Here is a 14,513-nt window from a genome sequence, read left to right as displayed (position 1 = left end):
GTACAGAAGTTCGTGAACCAAACCGAGGAAGGTAGTCCGTTGATGAATGTGTAGAAGGGTCTGTTCTTAGATAATAATGGGCAGTCATAATGAACGAAACTAGGGTGGTGAAAAGGGTATATATGAGTGAGTCTGAGAGTAGAAGTAAGCGTGGATGGCCAAAAGGATGGTTAATTTGATTTGTGGTTGTGTGAGAAAGTACTGTGTAAAAGTTGAGGAAGCAAAAGATGTTGAAAGTGGTGCTAATTTATTCAAAAATTTTGGAGAGATAATGACTGTATTTTTGTTTAACCCAGTTTTCCACACGACAACGTTTCTTCCTTGCTGAGTTGATGTTAGCCTGGAGTGTGTAAAAATAAATATTTTCTGACTGCAGGAGACAATAGACAATGCTTCTAATCCATCCAGCCTAAGAAAGTCTCTCCTAAGTTTAACAGAATTATCTCAAGATACTTCATTAATTTTGTTTCCTTTTCCTGCCTCAGTATGCTGTGCATTTTTAATACTAATGTAATGAGAAATAGTCTTAAATGATTTTTAATAATTTTCAACCAAACTTCATATATGAAACTATATAATAATTTTTGTAATATATATGTACGTCATCAATTACATAATTTAGATGAGTTTTAATATTTTGATTTTGGGCAGGTTTCATCTAGACAGAGGATGACAGCACAACCAACAAAGGATGATATTCCACAAGAAGAAGTAAGTCTTGTGATTTGCACTTTCCTTTCCTCTCTCACCCTAACCTCGTCATATCAGAACGCATATGTTCCGTCTCTGAACATAAATTAAGGGAGTCCAAGTCTGGCCTGTATATTGACAATAATTATCGTTCCAGTATGCTGGTATAGTTCTTCTTAACAAGTCTTCTTGAAGCTCTGGCACGAGTGACTGGGAAAAATGCAGATCCACTAGGGATCATTATAGGTCGCTTGCATTAACGTACAGGTGTGAAACTGATGTGGTTTGAATATATAATCTTTAAAAGGTGGAGCAATGAAGATGGGACTGTTAAAGAATGTAAGTGGGTCGAGATATATAGACGGGATAAGGAATACAGATATCCATGAAAGACAGGGAGAAAAGTTATCTATTGATCGGACGGCGGTTATATGAAGTACAACGTAGTACATTAAATGTACAAATAATAAGGCCTATTGGCCCTTAATGCTTGTCTGTTGGAAAGGACTGCTTTTAGTAAACATTTAACCAAAGTGTGTGAGAAAATGATTTAATTAAAAAAAAAAATGAATGCCTTCCTGCTCCAATCACAGCCTCTGTAAACTGACAGGAAAAAAAAATCCCAATGCTTGTTGGAAAGAGCCATGGATTTTTTTATAGGAATGACAGAAAAGGAAATAACATGCAATATGCAATCTCAGATCCACAGATCGGAAAATAAAAGAGCATTATACAGTCGCAGAATGTTCTCATAATTAAGTATTCGTCTTACTTTCGTGAGGATACACGTCACATGAAAGTAAACATAATTAGTTTTACCTGTGGTCACGAAATACTTATCTAGCCGAGTCTTAAATATATCAGTAGGTGTTGCGGTAACGACTGTTGCTTTTGGTATATCCCACTGTTTTGCTGCACGTAATGTAAATTTTCCCTGTATTCGTGTTGCATCTTTTCCCTTTTACTTCCATACCACTGTTTCTTGTCACGGTATCATTCAGTATTTAGAACAACTGTCAGTAACAGATGTCTTCAAATTTGTTGAATATTCTTAATACCCGAGTCGACGCTTTTCTGCAAAACATACTTAGTTTCTTTAGCCGTTCTTTGTAGGGCATATTTCACAGTCACGGGGTCATTTCAGTGTCTAGTTGCTCCACTCTCTCCACTTTGCCATGGTCTTTAATACTGTTCGCTACATTCTAAGTGTTGTCTACAGACATGGGGCCCAAGCCCTAGAATTTCATGAAGCCGAAGCCAGGTAAACAGTTACCAAGCCGAAGCCGAAGCCACACAAAACTGTATGAAGCCGAAGCACACAAACCTGTATGAAGCCGAAGCCAAGGTCAGCTTCTAGTCACAATACGGCTTTGATAACCAACCCTTTAGAATACAGAATTTAAGCAACTACGTGTTATTTTAAGTTCATAAAAATATACAACAAAACTATGTTCACTACAATGGCGTAAAATTTCTGTAATAAATTCCTACAAGATATCTTCTTCTTTTTTTTTTTTAATAACAGAACAGAGGAAGGAAAAACAAGTGAATAAAAAAAATAATCCATACACCAGATTGCTGGTGTCCTCTGTTCACAAAATATCTGTAACAGTTAGACTTGAACAGTTGTGGGTTGAAATTTGGAGGGAAACAACTCTGGGGAAGCGAGTTCCAGAGAGATGCAGTTCGGGGAATGAAAGAATTCTGATGGGCAGAAGTTCTGCAATATGGCTGAGTGACATTCCAGTTATGAGCGCTGCCAGATGCCCAAGTAGCACGAGGGAAGGCATGGAGAGGTGGCATCTTGGACGCAACTTCGTCTGAGCATTTGCCAAAAAAAATCTATAAAATAATGCAAGGGAGGCAACATTCCTTCTTACTTTTAGGGGAGGTAGTTTATTTGTAATGGCAGGGTTGTTAATAATTCTAACAGCTTTGTTCTGAATTTTGTCTAGTTGTTTTAATGCAACCTCTCCATATCCATTCCACAAGGGTGAGCAATATTCAAGCTGAGAGCACACATGACTCTTATAAATTATAGCTAACTGCTCATCAGCGACGAAGTTACGGACTCTGTACAATAGTCCAAGTTTCTTTGAGTTGGTTTTAGCAAGTGATCTAACATGAGAGGTCCAGCTGAGGGCATTGTTAAGTGAGATGCCAAGAATTTCAATACTTTTGGAGATGGGAATATTAGTGGCACTGAAGGTAATGTACGAATCTGGCAATATTTGTCTATTAGTAAATTGTATATATTTAGTTTTACTAGCATTAAAAGAGACAAGGTTGTTTTGTCCCCATTCACTGACCGTAGATAGGTCTAGATTTATGGAGATGGCTGTACTGAGTTGAGAGGTAGAGATAATAGACTTTGTAAATGGGTGTCTGAGTGTGAATGAACTATGTAATGTTGAGTCATCTGCGTATGAATGGATGGGATTGTGGGTGACAGATAAGAGATCATTAATATGAACCAGGAATAGGGTTGGCGCCAGAACTGACCCCTGCAGCACGCCGGCGTTAACTGAGTGGAAATTGGAATATACATCATCTACTTTTACTCTTATTTTCCTGTCACTAAGATATGAAGAAGTCAAAGGAACAAAAGACGTTAGTCCATAACAAGGGAGTTTGGACAGCAGGGAACGGTGCCATACTCTGTCGAAACCTTTAGAAATATCAAGAGCTACTGCATGAGTTTCTCCATGTAGACCAATTGATTGATGGATGGTATGAGTTAAGAGATTATGTCAATGGTGGATCTTTCGTGGCGAAAACCATATTGTTTATCCTCAGAACATGTAAAAGGATGTTTTTAAATTGTATTCTTCTGCAGTAACGAAGTGTTTATTGGGCTACATTGAATACAAAATAAGATCTTGACAAATAATGACCACAGCACTGAGCAACACCATGACACTCAGCAACTTACAGATCAGCATTACAGCGAATCAGCATTAGCTTTTCAAAAGTCTGGTCAGTTAGGCGACATCTCTGGGAGAGAAATCTTTCCAGCAATGCTAAACAAACGTTCCACTGGGGCTGATGATGCAGGAAAGCTGAGATGATACTCAGCTAGCTGGGCCAGGGTGGGATAGAGGCTGTGATTTTGCTGCCAGAACAATAATGGTTCCTCGTCTTCTGGGATGGTGGGTACGGCCAGATAGTTACTTCTTGGGGAACTGATGTGGTCAAAGACTCTGTAACTGATTTATCCATGAAGCTGAAGAGTTTTGACAGTTTATGAACAGCCTGTTCACTGGTACCGGTATTTAGAGGAGATGAGGACTGAGGGACTTTTTTATTTGCCTTCATCATGAGTGTCTTTCTGATGGAATCTTTTTCTATCTGTGAGGAACACCAACAGTGGCGTACCTGAGGCGTGGGTCGGGGGGGGGGGGGGGCTGTTTGAAACTGGCCCCCTGGCCCCCAGTTGAGGGAGGACCCCCAAAAGCCTTAAAAATTTATAAGCTTTTCATTAATATTTAAAAAAATATATATATTTATTATCCCGACAATCCCGGCTGAGATAAGTTTTGAGAATGAAATATCTGGCAACTTGTAGCCAAGCGGTTGGTCTGAACCTTCCAATATATTAGAGACGCGTATCACGGTCTCAGTCGTCACCTGACGTTGAAACCGGTGGGTGCAGAGCCGCCGGCTCTTGAAAATTGGCTTTTATAACAAACAACAGTACTGTCTACGACTAACTGTGAGTATAAATTATTGAAAATACTTTCTGTTGTAGTAGTGTATATAAATGTATATATTTTTTTTCGTTTTTATAATTTTATAGAGTTGAGAGAACTACGAGACAATATTTAGAAGTTGCCATAACTGGTTTTTAATAACCAAAATACATTTTCCTGGTGTGTTTTACAATATTATTAATGCTTTAATAAATCTGATAATTGTTTTTGTTGCTGATGAGTTAGGTTTACCTTAGATTAGGTTAGGCTGGGTAGGGTGAGGTTAGGCGGGTTGCTACATCGTAACAGCATAAAAAAAAATTACCAGTTTCATTAATAACACTGTAAAACAACACGAAAAATATACTTTGGTAATTAAAAACAAGTTATGGCAAGGATTACGAATGTTAAACTGTTACACTATAAAGCCTGCCCACAGTTCTCTTACAGTAGGCTATACCTATGGCAGGCCCTGGCTTTTGGAGAACCCCCTATATTTGGATGTTGGAGGGGGCCCCGCAAAGAACCTAGCCCCCCAGGCCCCAAAATCTCTAGATACCCCCCTGAACACCAATCTGTCTTGTACCGTGGATCAAGTAGAGAGTCCAGAACAAAGATGGTGTTTTCCTCATACACTGTCAGTCTTATCTCTAAAGATGATTTGAGGGCTACACGCAGGCCACAGTTGTATTTTGACTAGTGAATTAATGGTTATCCGCAGACCACGGATGACTGGGATAACCAAGCTGGAAGCCACCATATTCTGGCCCTGTAATTTGTCAGTCGGCTCCTCGAAGGTGCTCAGGATCTCGACTATATCTGTCAAGATTGTACGATCATAATGGGTGAGGTTTTGAGAAGAATCAATTTTGTTTAGCTCAGAGGGTGGTATGGCCAAGATGGAACGAATGATTTTCAGCTAACTGTTCCACCTAATTACATTGGCAGTCTGTAGCCTGGGGTAGTTTTTTAGGAGGTCAGAGGCATGGGTGGACTTTCTCCCATAGGCAACAATGGCACAAGCCCTTGAATGACGTTTATAAGTCGAATTGCCGTAAATCCATCTTTAATGGTATTCTGCAGGGTGTGAGTGAAGCACGAGTCATGCTTTGGAAGAAAAGCCATTGGATCATCAGATTCATCAGAAAGGTAATTGGATGGGCAGTCTTGGAAGGCACTTGTCTGTTCAGTCTGGCCATGAAGTTCATCCAGATCAGATTCAGAATCACTGTGATTGTCATCAGCAGATGGCTCAACTTGTTTCTGGTACCCTGGCAGACTGAGAATCTCTTGCTCACCCTGAAAGGCCTTCAGCATGTTGGCAGCACTGTCAGTGGTGATGTGAGTAATTTGATCACCAACTTCATAGATGGTCATGATTTCAAGGTATTGACTGTATATATTTGCAGCTGTGTGGCTACCTTCATATCGCTTGCAGGCTTGTGTAGCACTTTTGAGCGTCCACTTCAAAATAAAATGTGATGTGATGCCAATATAGCTCCGCATCTGGCGACTGGACCAGAGATCAGTGGTTAGGCAGATGCTCTTGCCTTGCTTCATATGACTTTGGATCATGGTTATAAATGACTAAAATTTTTCATGGAGCAGCTCCCTCGAAAGTTTTTTCTTCTCTGGAAGGTGGTAGCGTGGGTCAAGTGTATGCAGTAATTGCTGGAAGGGTTTACTCTCAACAATACTGATGGGCATCAAGTCTTGGCAAATAAACATAATAAGTGCATCAGTTTTTTCAACCTGATTAGGATGTGAGAGCTTATATTTGGGGGCCATTTTTTATGTCGTGCAGAATGAAGCAATTGACGGCTGGGAAGTGGACTTGGCTTGCTCAGCTTTGCGCCTGTTCAGTAGATCTTCATGATTTCTCTGGAAAAAGAAATCAAGGAATACAGGAGTAGACCAAGTTGTCAAACTTACTCAAATTTGACATGTCCAAAATGTCCATCAGATATTAGTTATACGTGTTGTATGAAGTTCTGTATAAATTTCCATTAGTAAATGAGATAAGGTGTACCTTAATTGCATAATAAACAAAGATGTACTGTAGTCTTGCCATGCCCAGTGACTTCTGTACCACATTCATTGCACCGAACCTTGAAGCTGGTCTTCTCATCTATATTCGTGGGTAGATCAAAGAAACTGGCCACACAAGATTTAGATGCCATGCCTTCTTAAGTTCTTGAGTGGTTAGGCATATTCCATTCTTGATCCTGGTGCATTATCCTGCAGTTGGGGCTGAAGTCAGCCCCTTGGCTTTGAAGCCGAAGCAGAAGCCCTTACAAAGTTATGAAGCCGATGCCGGATACTGGAAAAGTTCTGAAGCCGAAACCGAAGCCAAAACCGTAGTCTTAAAAACCCGGCTTCATAAAGCCGAAGCCGAAGTCGGCTTCGGCCCCATGTCTGGTTGTCTAACAAGTGACCTGCAAAGCTTAAAGACTGCTTTGGGTATTGTGCAATCTAAGTTCCCTACAATGAAGCAGAGCATTTGTTTGCCTTGTTACTAGCTGCTATGCACTGCTTACAGATTTTCAAGTTGTTGCTAATAATCACCCCAAGATCTTTTTCACCCTTTATTTCCATTGGTGGGATAACAGACATTTGGTATCCATGTTTAATGTGCATTACTTTACATTTAACTACAATTCATCTGCCATTTTTCACTCCATTTTAATAACTTATCCAGGTTGATTTTAATAGACTCACAGTTTACCTTCGTATTTACTCTGCCTCTGATTTTCGTCTCACCTGCAATTTCTGCTACCTGAGAATTCGAGTCCACTTTCTATGTCACTGATATATTGCAAATGAAAAAAAAAAAAAATTCAACAACTCGACCTTATGGAAATCTGCTAGTTACTTCTTGCCAGTTTAATGATTCGCCATTAATCACCTTTTGTTGCTTGTGGATGATTTGCCAGCCACCGATCCATAATCATCTGTTTGAGAGTCCATGAGCTTAGAATTTCAGTATTAGGCTTAAATACGGGCTTTATCTGATGCTTTCTGTGACTATATATATATATATATATATATATATATATATATATATATATATATACCCAGCATTACAACTCTTCAATGCGACTGACTCATTATGTCATTATCGACACATTGCTCGGTATACATGGGTATGTGCATGCATGCATACTTGTGTATACATATGTACAACTTGCATGCACACACTACAGTGTTAGTATTGGTATGATGAAACAATGTAATATAGTCTATTATTATACATTATAGTTGTGGGTACATGCACACCTCTATCAATTGGATGTTGCTGACCACATGAAGTCTTACTTTCAGGTATTCATTCCTTAGCACTTTGTATATAACATCGTAGGTCTTGGGAATAACATGTGCGAGGGAACTCCTTGAAATCCGTGACGTGTACTGGAGGCTTCTGTAGCTGGCACATGTGGCCATATATCTGAGGGTTAACCCAAGTCGTGATCCTACACTTACCGAGTCTCTCATATTTGCGTCGGCCCGGGATATAAGTGGACGCACTTTCTCTAACTGTGTTGTATGCTCAGGGATAATCCGAATGTAGTACTGAACGTCTTGTCTATTCGCACGCTGCATCTCACTGAAAATTTGGTTATATATTCCACAACGTTTGTTTTGCAACCACAGTTTCACCCATTTACTGTGCTTCTTTCTCTTTCATCAATATCCCAACGGTCAAAACACATAACAGTGCAACCCTCAATCTTCTCTGTCTTGAGCCATGATCCATTCTTCCCACTGGACTGCCACACACTGACCGATACAGTCAGTGAGCCAGTTCTGTGTAAAGAACCTGTCTGCTAAACAGTCGTCAGCACCATTCTCCGACCCCACGCCTTAACACTGATCCAAAACGTGTTCAAGCACCACACGTGGCGAGTGATCGTATAGTCGAGCACTAAGGCCCAAGGCTATTCTCCCCACACACCATATGGCACAGTGTCAGTCTGGAAGAGCTGCAAGAATTTGGTGAACAAAACTACCAACCCGCACGTAAAAGGTGTGATGATCCATTCTTGTGGCAGTGGTAGGGGAAGGTGAAGAAGAGTGGGAAGGTCTAGCATTGCAAAGAATGAAATTTTTAGGAAAGCTGGAGTGTCACACGACATGACTAACGATGAGAGGAAAAGAGACAAGGGGCTCAGATGAGAGGCAGAGAATAAAAATACAGAGGAAAAGGACTCGGCAAACTACTACGTGGTAAGAGGAAGTCCGTGGAACCGATAAATACTGAAAATAAAGAGAAAGGAAATATTTGGCGTTCCAAGAGTAGCGGTCTTATCAGAGGTAGTGAAGGAAAATGTAATTTAAAAAGAGGTTACCCCGAAGAACCTGTACAATTGTTAATGAGCTCAGAGTATCGTTTTGTAATATTGATGTGTATTCCAGTGATAAAATTAGTTAATTAAGGGCTAGATTGAGTGAGGATCAGACACTTCAACAAGTGATAGCAGTGCAAGAGGTTAAACCAAAATACTGTTGGTTAGAATGCCAAATAATTGAATATGACATTGAAGGATACGAAATAATAGGAAAAAAACTGGCACTAGGAGTAGATGGAAGGGGCCTTTTGCTGTACATCTAAAAAGGAATTCAATATGATATTGTAGTGTTTAAGAAGGATGCCAAGGAGTATAGAACAGTAAATATCAAATACATAAGTGACGATATATTGTTTGTGTCCATCTATACAAGTCCAAATAGTGAGTTTGAAAATAATGAAAAGATGATGGAACTATTACAAGAAATGAGTGAATGCAAGGTAAGACACAAAGTAATTGCAGGAGATTTAAATTTGCCAAATATTAAATGGGGAAATTTATCATGTAAATCTAGTGATGATAATCTCAGTTTAAGATTTATTGAGAAGATCCGTGATTGTTATTTCATACAGCATATTAAGAAATAACCAGGTTTAAAGGTAATACTGCTGTAAACACATTATATTTGTCTTTTACGGATGATATAATGGTGGATAACCTCGAGGTTACTATGGCTATGTGACCTTTAAATGTGACATGGAATCACAGAAAAAGAATTGTAAAAGACTTATCTACCTCTGTGAAAAGGCAGACTTCTAGAAATTAAACAGGCTGCCATCCGTTACTTGGGATGAATACCTAGACACTCAGGATATAAAGGAAATATGGGATAGATTCAAGAAGAAACTACAAGGGGTAGTCAACGAATGTATTCCACGAAGAGAATTCAAGAGTAAAAATAGACTAAGGGGGGGGGGGGGACAAATAGGGACTTACTGAAGAACAAGTTGTGGGCAAAGATAAAGAAAAAGGAAAGATTTTGAAAGAGATTGAAGAAAATGAAAGAGGACAGAGGAACCAATGTAAAAGAATATAACCAGCTGCAAGAAGATTATAGAAGTATTAACAGTAGCGTTACATGGGAGACATGAAATGAGGTGAAAAACATAGAAAGAATTATTGCCCAAAATGTGAAATCTAATCCTAAAATCTTCTGAAAGCACGTGCAACCGGGAAAAAAATACAACTAGTGTAAGAATTTGTACATGAATTCTTAAAAAAAAAAAAAAAAAAAAAAAAACTTCAAGAATGTAAATGACAGGGTTAAGGCAAAGGTTCTAGCAGAGTATTTCAGTTCAGTATTTACTACAGAAGCAGAAGGGGAAGTACAAGGCAGTGAAGCTAAGGATGTTCCCATGCAGTCACAATTGGAGTTCACCTATGACGAGACTGTCATTTTATCGATAAACTGCAGAGAGGTAAGTTCCCGGATCCAGAAGGGTTTCACCCTCAAATAATAAAAGAGGTGAAAGAGGCTACTGCCTATCCACTCAGTATTATCTTCACTTTATCGCTTCTGACTGATGAAGTGCCTATAAATGGGAAAAAGGCAAATATTACAGCGATATACAAATAGGGCGATATAAGTGATCCAGGGAACTGTAGGCCAGTAGGCCTGACCTGTATCATCTGCAAAACAACAGAAACTATAATTAGAGGGAAAATTCTTGAACATTTGAAAGACCATAAACTAATTAGTAACAGGCAGTACGGGTTTGTGGCGGGGCAGTCAACGGTGCTTCAGCTGATCACGGTGTTGGATAAAGGGACTCAGATCATGATTGAAGGAGGAGCTTTGTCTACTGTGACTTTATGAAGGCCATTGATAAAGTCCCCTATCAACGTTTGATGGAAAAAAAATTGAAAGTTACAATATCAAGGGCAACATTTCAGAATGGATCTCTGCATTTCTCAGTGAATTGAAACAGCAGGTGATTGTTAACTGTGTAGAGTCGGATAGGATGGAGGTGATCAGTGGAGTACCCCAGGGCTAGGTGTTGGGTCCGATGCAGTTTGCTATAAATATAAATGATTTACCGGAATCCATACTAAATAGTGAAATATTTTTACATGCAGATGATACAAAAGTGTTCAGGAAAAGTTGTGAGAGGGAAGACTGTGTCAAACTGCAGGAAGATTTTGAGAAAGAGAAGCTGGTCAGAGAAGTGGTTGTTCTAGTTTCATCCGAAGAAATGCAGTGTTATGAGGACTGGAAAATCTAACGTGGAAAATTTTCGGTATACCATGGCTGAGAGTTTAAACTACATTATAGTGGAGAAGGGTCCGGGGCTCATGATCGACCATGAACTCAAGTTCACTGAGCATCTGGCAGAGAAAATCAATAAAGCCAACAGGAAAGTTGGACAGATCAGGAGGACCTTCACATCAATGAATGGGTCAATATTCAAGGCTCAGTTTGTGGCACTAGTCCGACCACACCTTGAATATCCAAATCAAGTATGGTGCTCATATAAGAAGAAGGATATTGAGGCAGTTGAAGCTGTCCAGAGAAGAGCAGCAAAGCTAGTACCAACTTTGAAGGAACTGTCATATCAAGACAGACTGATAAAAGTTAAACCTTCCAACTTTGGCATACAAGAGGTCAAGGGGTGATATGATAGAAACTTTTAAGACGGTCGGTGGTGTGAACGATGCAACTATATGTGAGGGACTATTCACTGAACAGACTGACTCGGTGACCGGAGGACTTGATAAGAGGTTCTATAAACAACAGTCAAGATTGGATGTAAGAAAATATATATTTTGTAATAGAATCGTGAATAGTTGGAACAGCCTCCCAGATTCAGTTGTAAATGCAAAATCAGTGATGGACTTTGAAAGGAAACTGGATGTTGCATGTAAATACCGGAAACAGAAGTTTGATTATTCTGCATTAATTGATTACAGACGCCTCAATCACAATGACCACTTGACCGTAAGATCCGGTATTAGTATGAGTAATCTAGAGCTGGAGTCACAGGCTCATTAGCCTCTTCCGGGAGTCTACTGTGAATGTCTGTGAGTAAAAGGCAGAGGCAACCTGGGCTGCCATGGTCTGCACGGCCTGCCTGCCCTAGCCACCGACGTGTGCTCATCAGGAGTCTCAAAGTTACCTATCTTCCTCACCTCTTCGCTCCACAACGCCTGCACTTAGTGACCTGGAGACATTTACAGTCGAGAGAGGAAGGATTGTTCAATATTCTGATCTTCCGCTGAATGTTCTAAATGAGGTAGTTACTGTGATATGATGGTTTGAAAACAATTTTGGGAAAAATGTGCACATACATGACACGCCAATTCAGACTGATGCCTGAGCGTGGGGGTTAACAAAGATCCAGTGTTAACAGTTTTGCTGAGATAGTAGATGTGTAGGCACTTAACTCTCTTTTTAATAACACATTTGGCATTCATGCACACCATACAGATTTTATGAATGGAGTTCATGAACGTAGAACACACTAAAGTGGCCCTCATTTTCTTATGTAACCTCCATGCTACATTACTGTGACAATTTCACGTCCCTGGTATGGTATTTTCAGGAAATACATAGAGTCTTCAACAGCTGTTTTGATCCACTTCAATTTGATCTAATAAGCTAAAATTTTATTCAGACAAAGTTCAATCTTTCCCCTCACGTTTGCAACTTACTGGAAGTTGTATGTTGTCTTGTCCAGGAGAATTGCAGTTGAATAGGTAACATCAGTTTCTGTTATCCTACAGGTAACCTGGGGTCCACTGGACCCCACAGGTAAAATATATATATATATATATATATATATATATATATATATATATATTCGTTTCATTGCAGCTACGGGATACATGTAATTTAAACTATTATCTTTGGTTTAAGACCAAATGAAAGTGAATGGAAAATAAATTTTTAAATTTTTTTTGAAAAAAAAAAAAAAAGTATGAAAAAATCTACGTACGATAATTCTAACCTGTACTCTTCAAAAAAATAAAAGTAAAGTCTTCACTTTAGTGGTCCTTCTCTGGACATTTATTATCGCACTTCCAGTAAAGAAAGGGAGAAACAGAGCAAACACAACTACAGACGAGGAAGTCAAAAATGACAATTCATATTTTTGTCATTTTCAAAGGACATGTCATAATATACATCGTACATTCTATTTAAATAAAATATGAGTTCCTTATAGGTCTATATGCTTCCCATATATTTAGATGGTGGACTGAATGGTAATCCATGCCAAAAATTATCTTACAAAGATCTCTGTACAGCAAAATAATGACATACATTATTTGCCAAATATCCAAGGGACATGTCATATGGACATCTTACATAAGTTTTACATAAGTCTTGGGCACAAATACAACTAATACGGTATTTAGAAGGTAGGCTGAACGATAATCCATGACAATTATTTCACCTGGAGCTCACTGCAGTGCCCCGGTCAGTACTCTACACAAAAGGTAACCTGGAGTCCACTGGACCCCAGTGACTCTCTAGTGCCATGTCAGTGCCAGATCCAGGAATGACCCCATCATCCTACCCCCCCCCCCAAACCACTCGACTAGTCAGGAATCTAGAGGGGAGGACAGGTCCTTAGGACTTTTGGTAATACAGTATATGAAAATAAAAATGCCTGGGGTCCAATGGACCCCACGTTACCTATCTGGGTAGTGATGGTTATTGCAGCCAGAGAACAAAGGCTGGCCAGGAAGGTGAGAATCTCCAATGTTTCATCTTCACACCACGACAGCTTTTTGAAAATTTTATGGAGGTTATTTTCACTATATGGTAATGAAAAAAAAGTCACAACCTCACATTTTCATCTCTGGATATAATTGTGTAAATGTTGAATGTGATTTCAGTCCATTGGGGACCACAGTGCAATACTGCTGAATTTGACTTCCCTGCTATATTCTTAAAATTACTAAGTCTTTCACTGTTTCTATAAATTACTAGTCAATGGGCACTTACAATGTAATAGTTTTCTTAAACTATGTTTAGCTTACTAGCCGCACGAGGGGAAAATTTTCCATTTTGACTTCACTCTCATGTAATTCTAGCATAAACACTTCATTTTCCTCTTATTTTTTCCTTCTTTCATGCTCTACAGTCACTTGCAAGTTATTTCACTGTCACTGCCAGCACATGTCTAACACCTTTGGCACCTCACTTTTACTTTCTCTCAGTCGGAGTTTTACCGTCACAGATATCACCAAGTTGTCTTCACCGATGAAATCCTTATAAATACAAAGTGCTTCACTTATTCTACAATTACTTACAAGTTTATGTACACAAAATATCTGTAAAAATGGCGTATGTGCTAATTTCCTCATCCTATGCTTAGTTTCCTGGAGTAGGAGAAAAAAAATACAAACTTTAACACTCACAAATACTTAGAACTGCTTAATTTTCCTCTGAGTTCACTATGGTCACTGACAAGCTCTCTCACTGATCGCTGTCAGTCTATTTCTCTGTTGTTGTTTTTTTCCTTTGTGAGGCAGTAGCATGCGGTACTTTCATTGTCTCTCACTTGGCATCCAGTTAGTGCACTTCTGTCTCTGTCGTTCATCCTCCGGATACACCATCTGTATCATTATATCTCCTTACAGACTTAAACAACATAACACTTTGCACGCACCCTCACAGACTCGCTCTTGTGACTAATATACATTATACTCAAGCAGTTCAAGCAAAATCCATTGCCACAGGTCGCACACTTGGTTGTCACTTTATTTACACACTGTTCACATTGAGCAGTGTGATGGCAGACATAGCAGAACAACTGTTTCCTTCTTACCGCTGGCTGCGCTGTGG

General features: G+C 39.4%; 1 protein-coding gene across 1 annotated transcript; it reads left to right on the top strand.

Annotated features, from left to right (window-relative positions):
- Positions 1–10,969: 10,969 nt before the first annotated feature.
- On the top strand, positions 10,970–11,338 carry LOC145418324 (uncharacterized). Its single transcript, XM_080286764.1, has one exon. It carries the CDS (start codon positions 10,970–10,972, stop codon positions 11,336–11,338), a length of 369 nt encoding a protein of 122 aa, XP_080142890.1.
- The last annotated feature ends 3,175 nt before the right edge of the window (positions 11,339–14,513 follow it).

This window comes from Coenobita brevimanus, chromosome 113 (genome assembly GCF_032717465.1).
Source record: "Coenobita brevimanus isolate Jiangsu-jjx chromosome 113, ASM3271746v2, whole genome shotgun sequence".
NCBI classification, from domain to species: Eukaryota; Metazoa; Arthropoda; class Malacostraca; order Decapoda; family Coenobitidae; genus Coenobita; species Coenobita brevimanus.
This window is presented reverse-complemented; position numbering and strand designations above follow the sequence as displayed.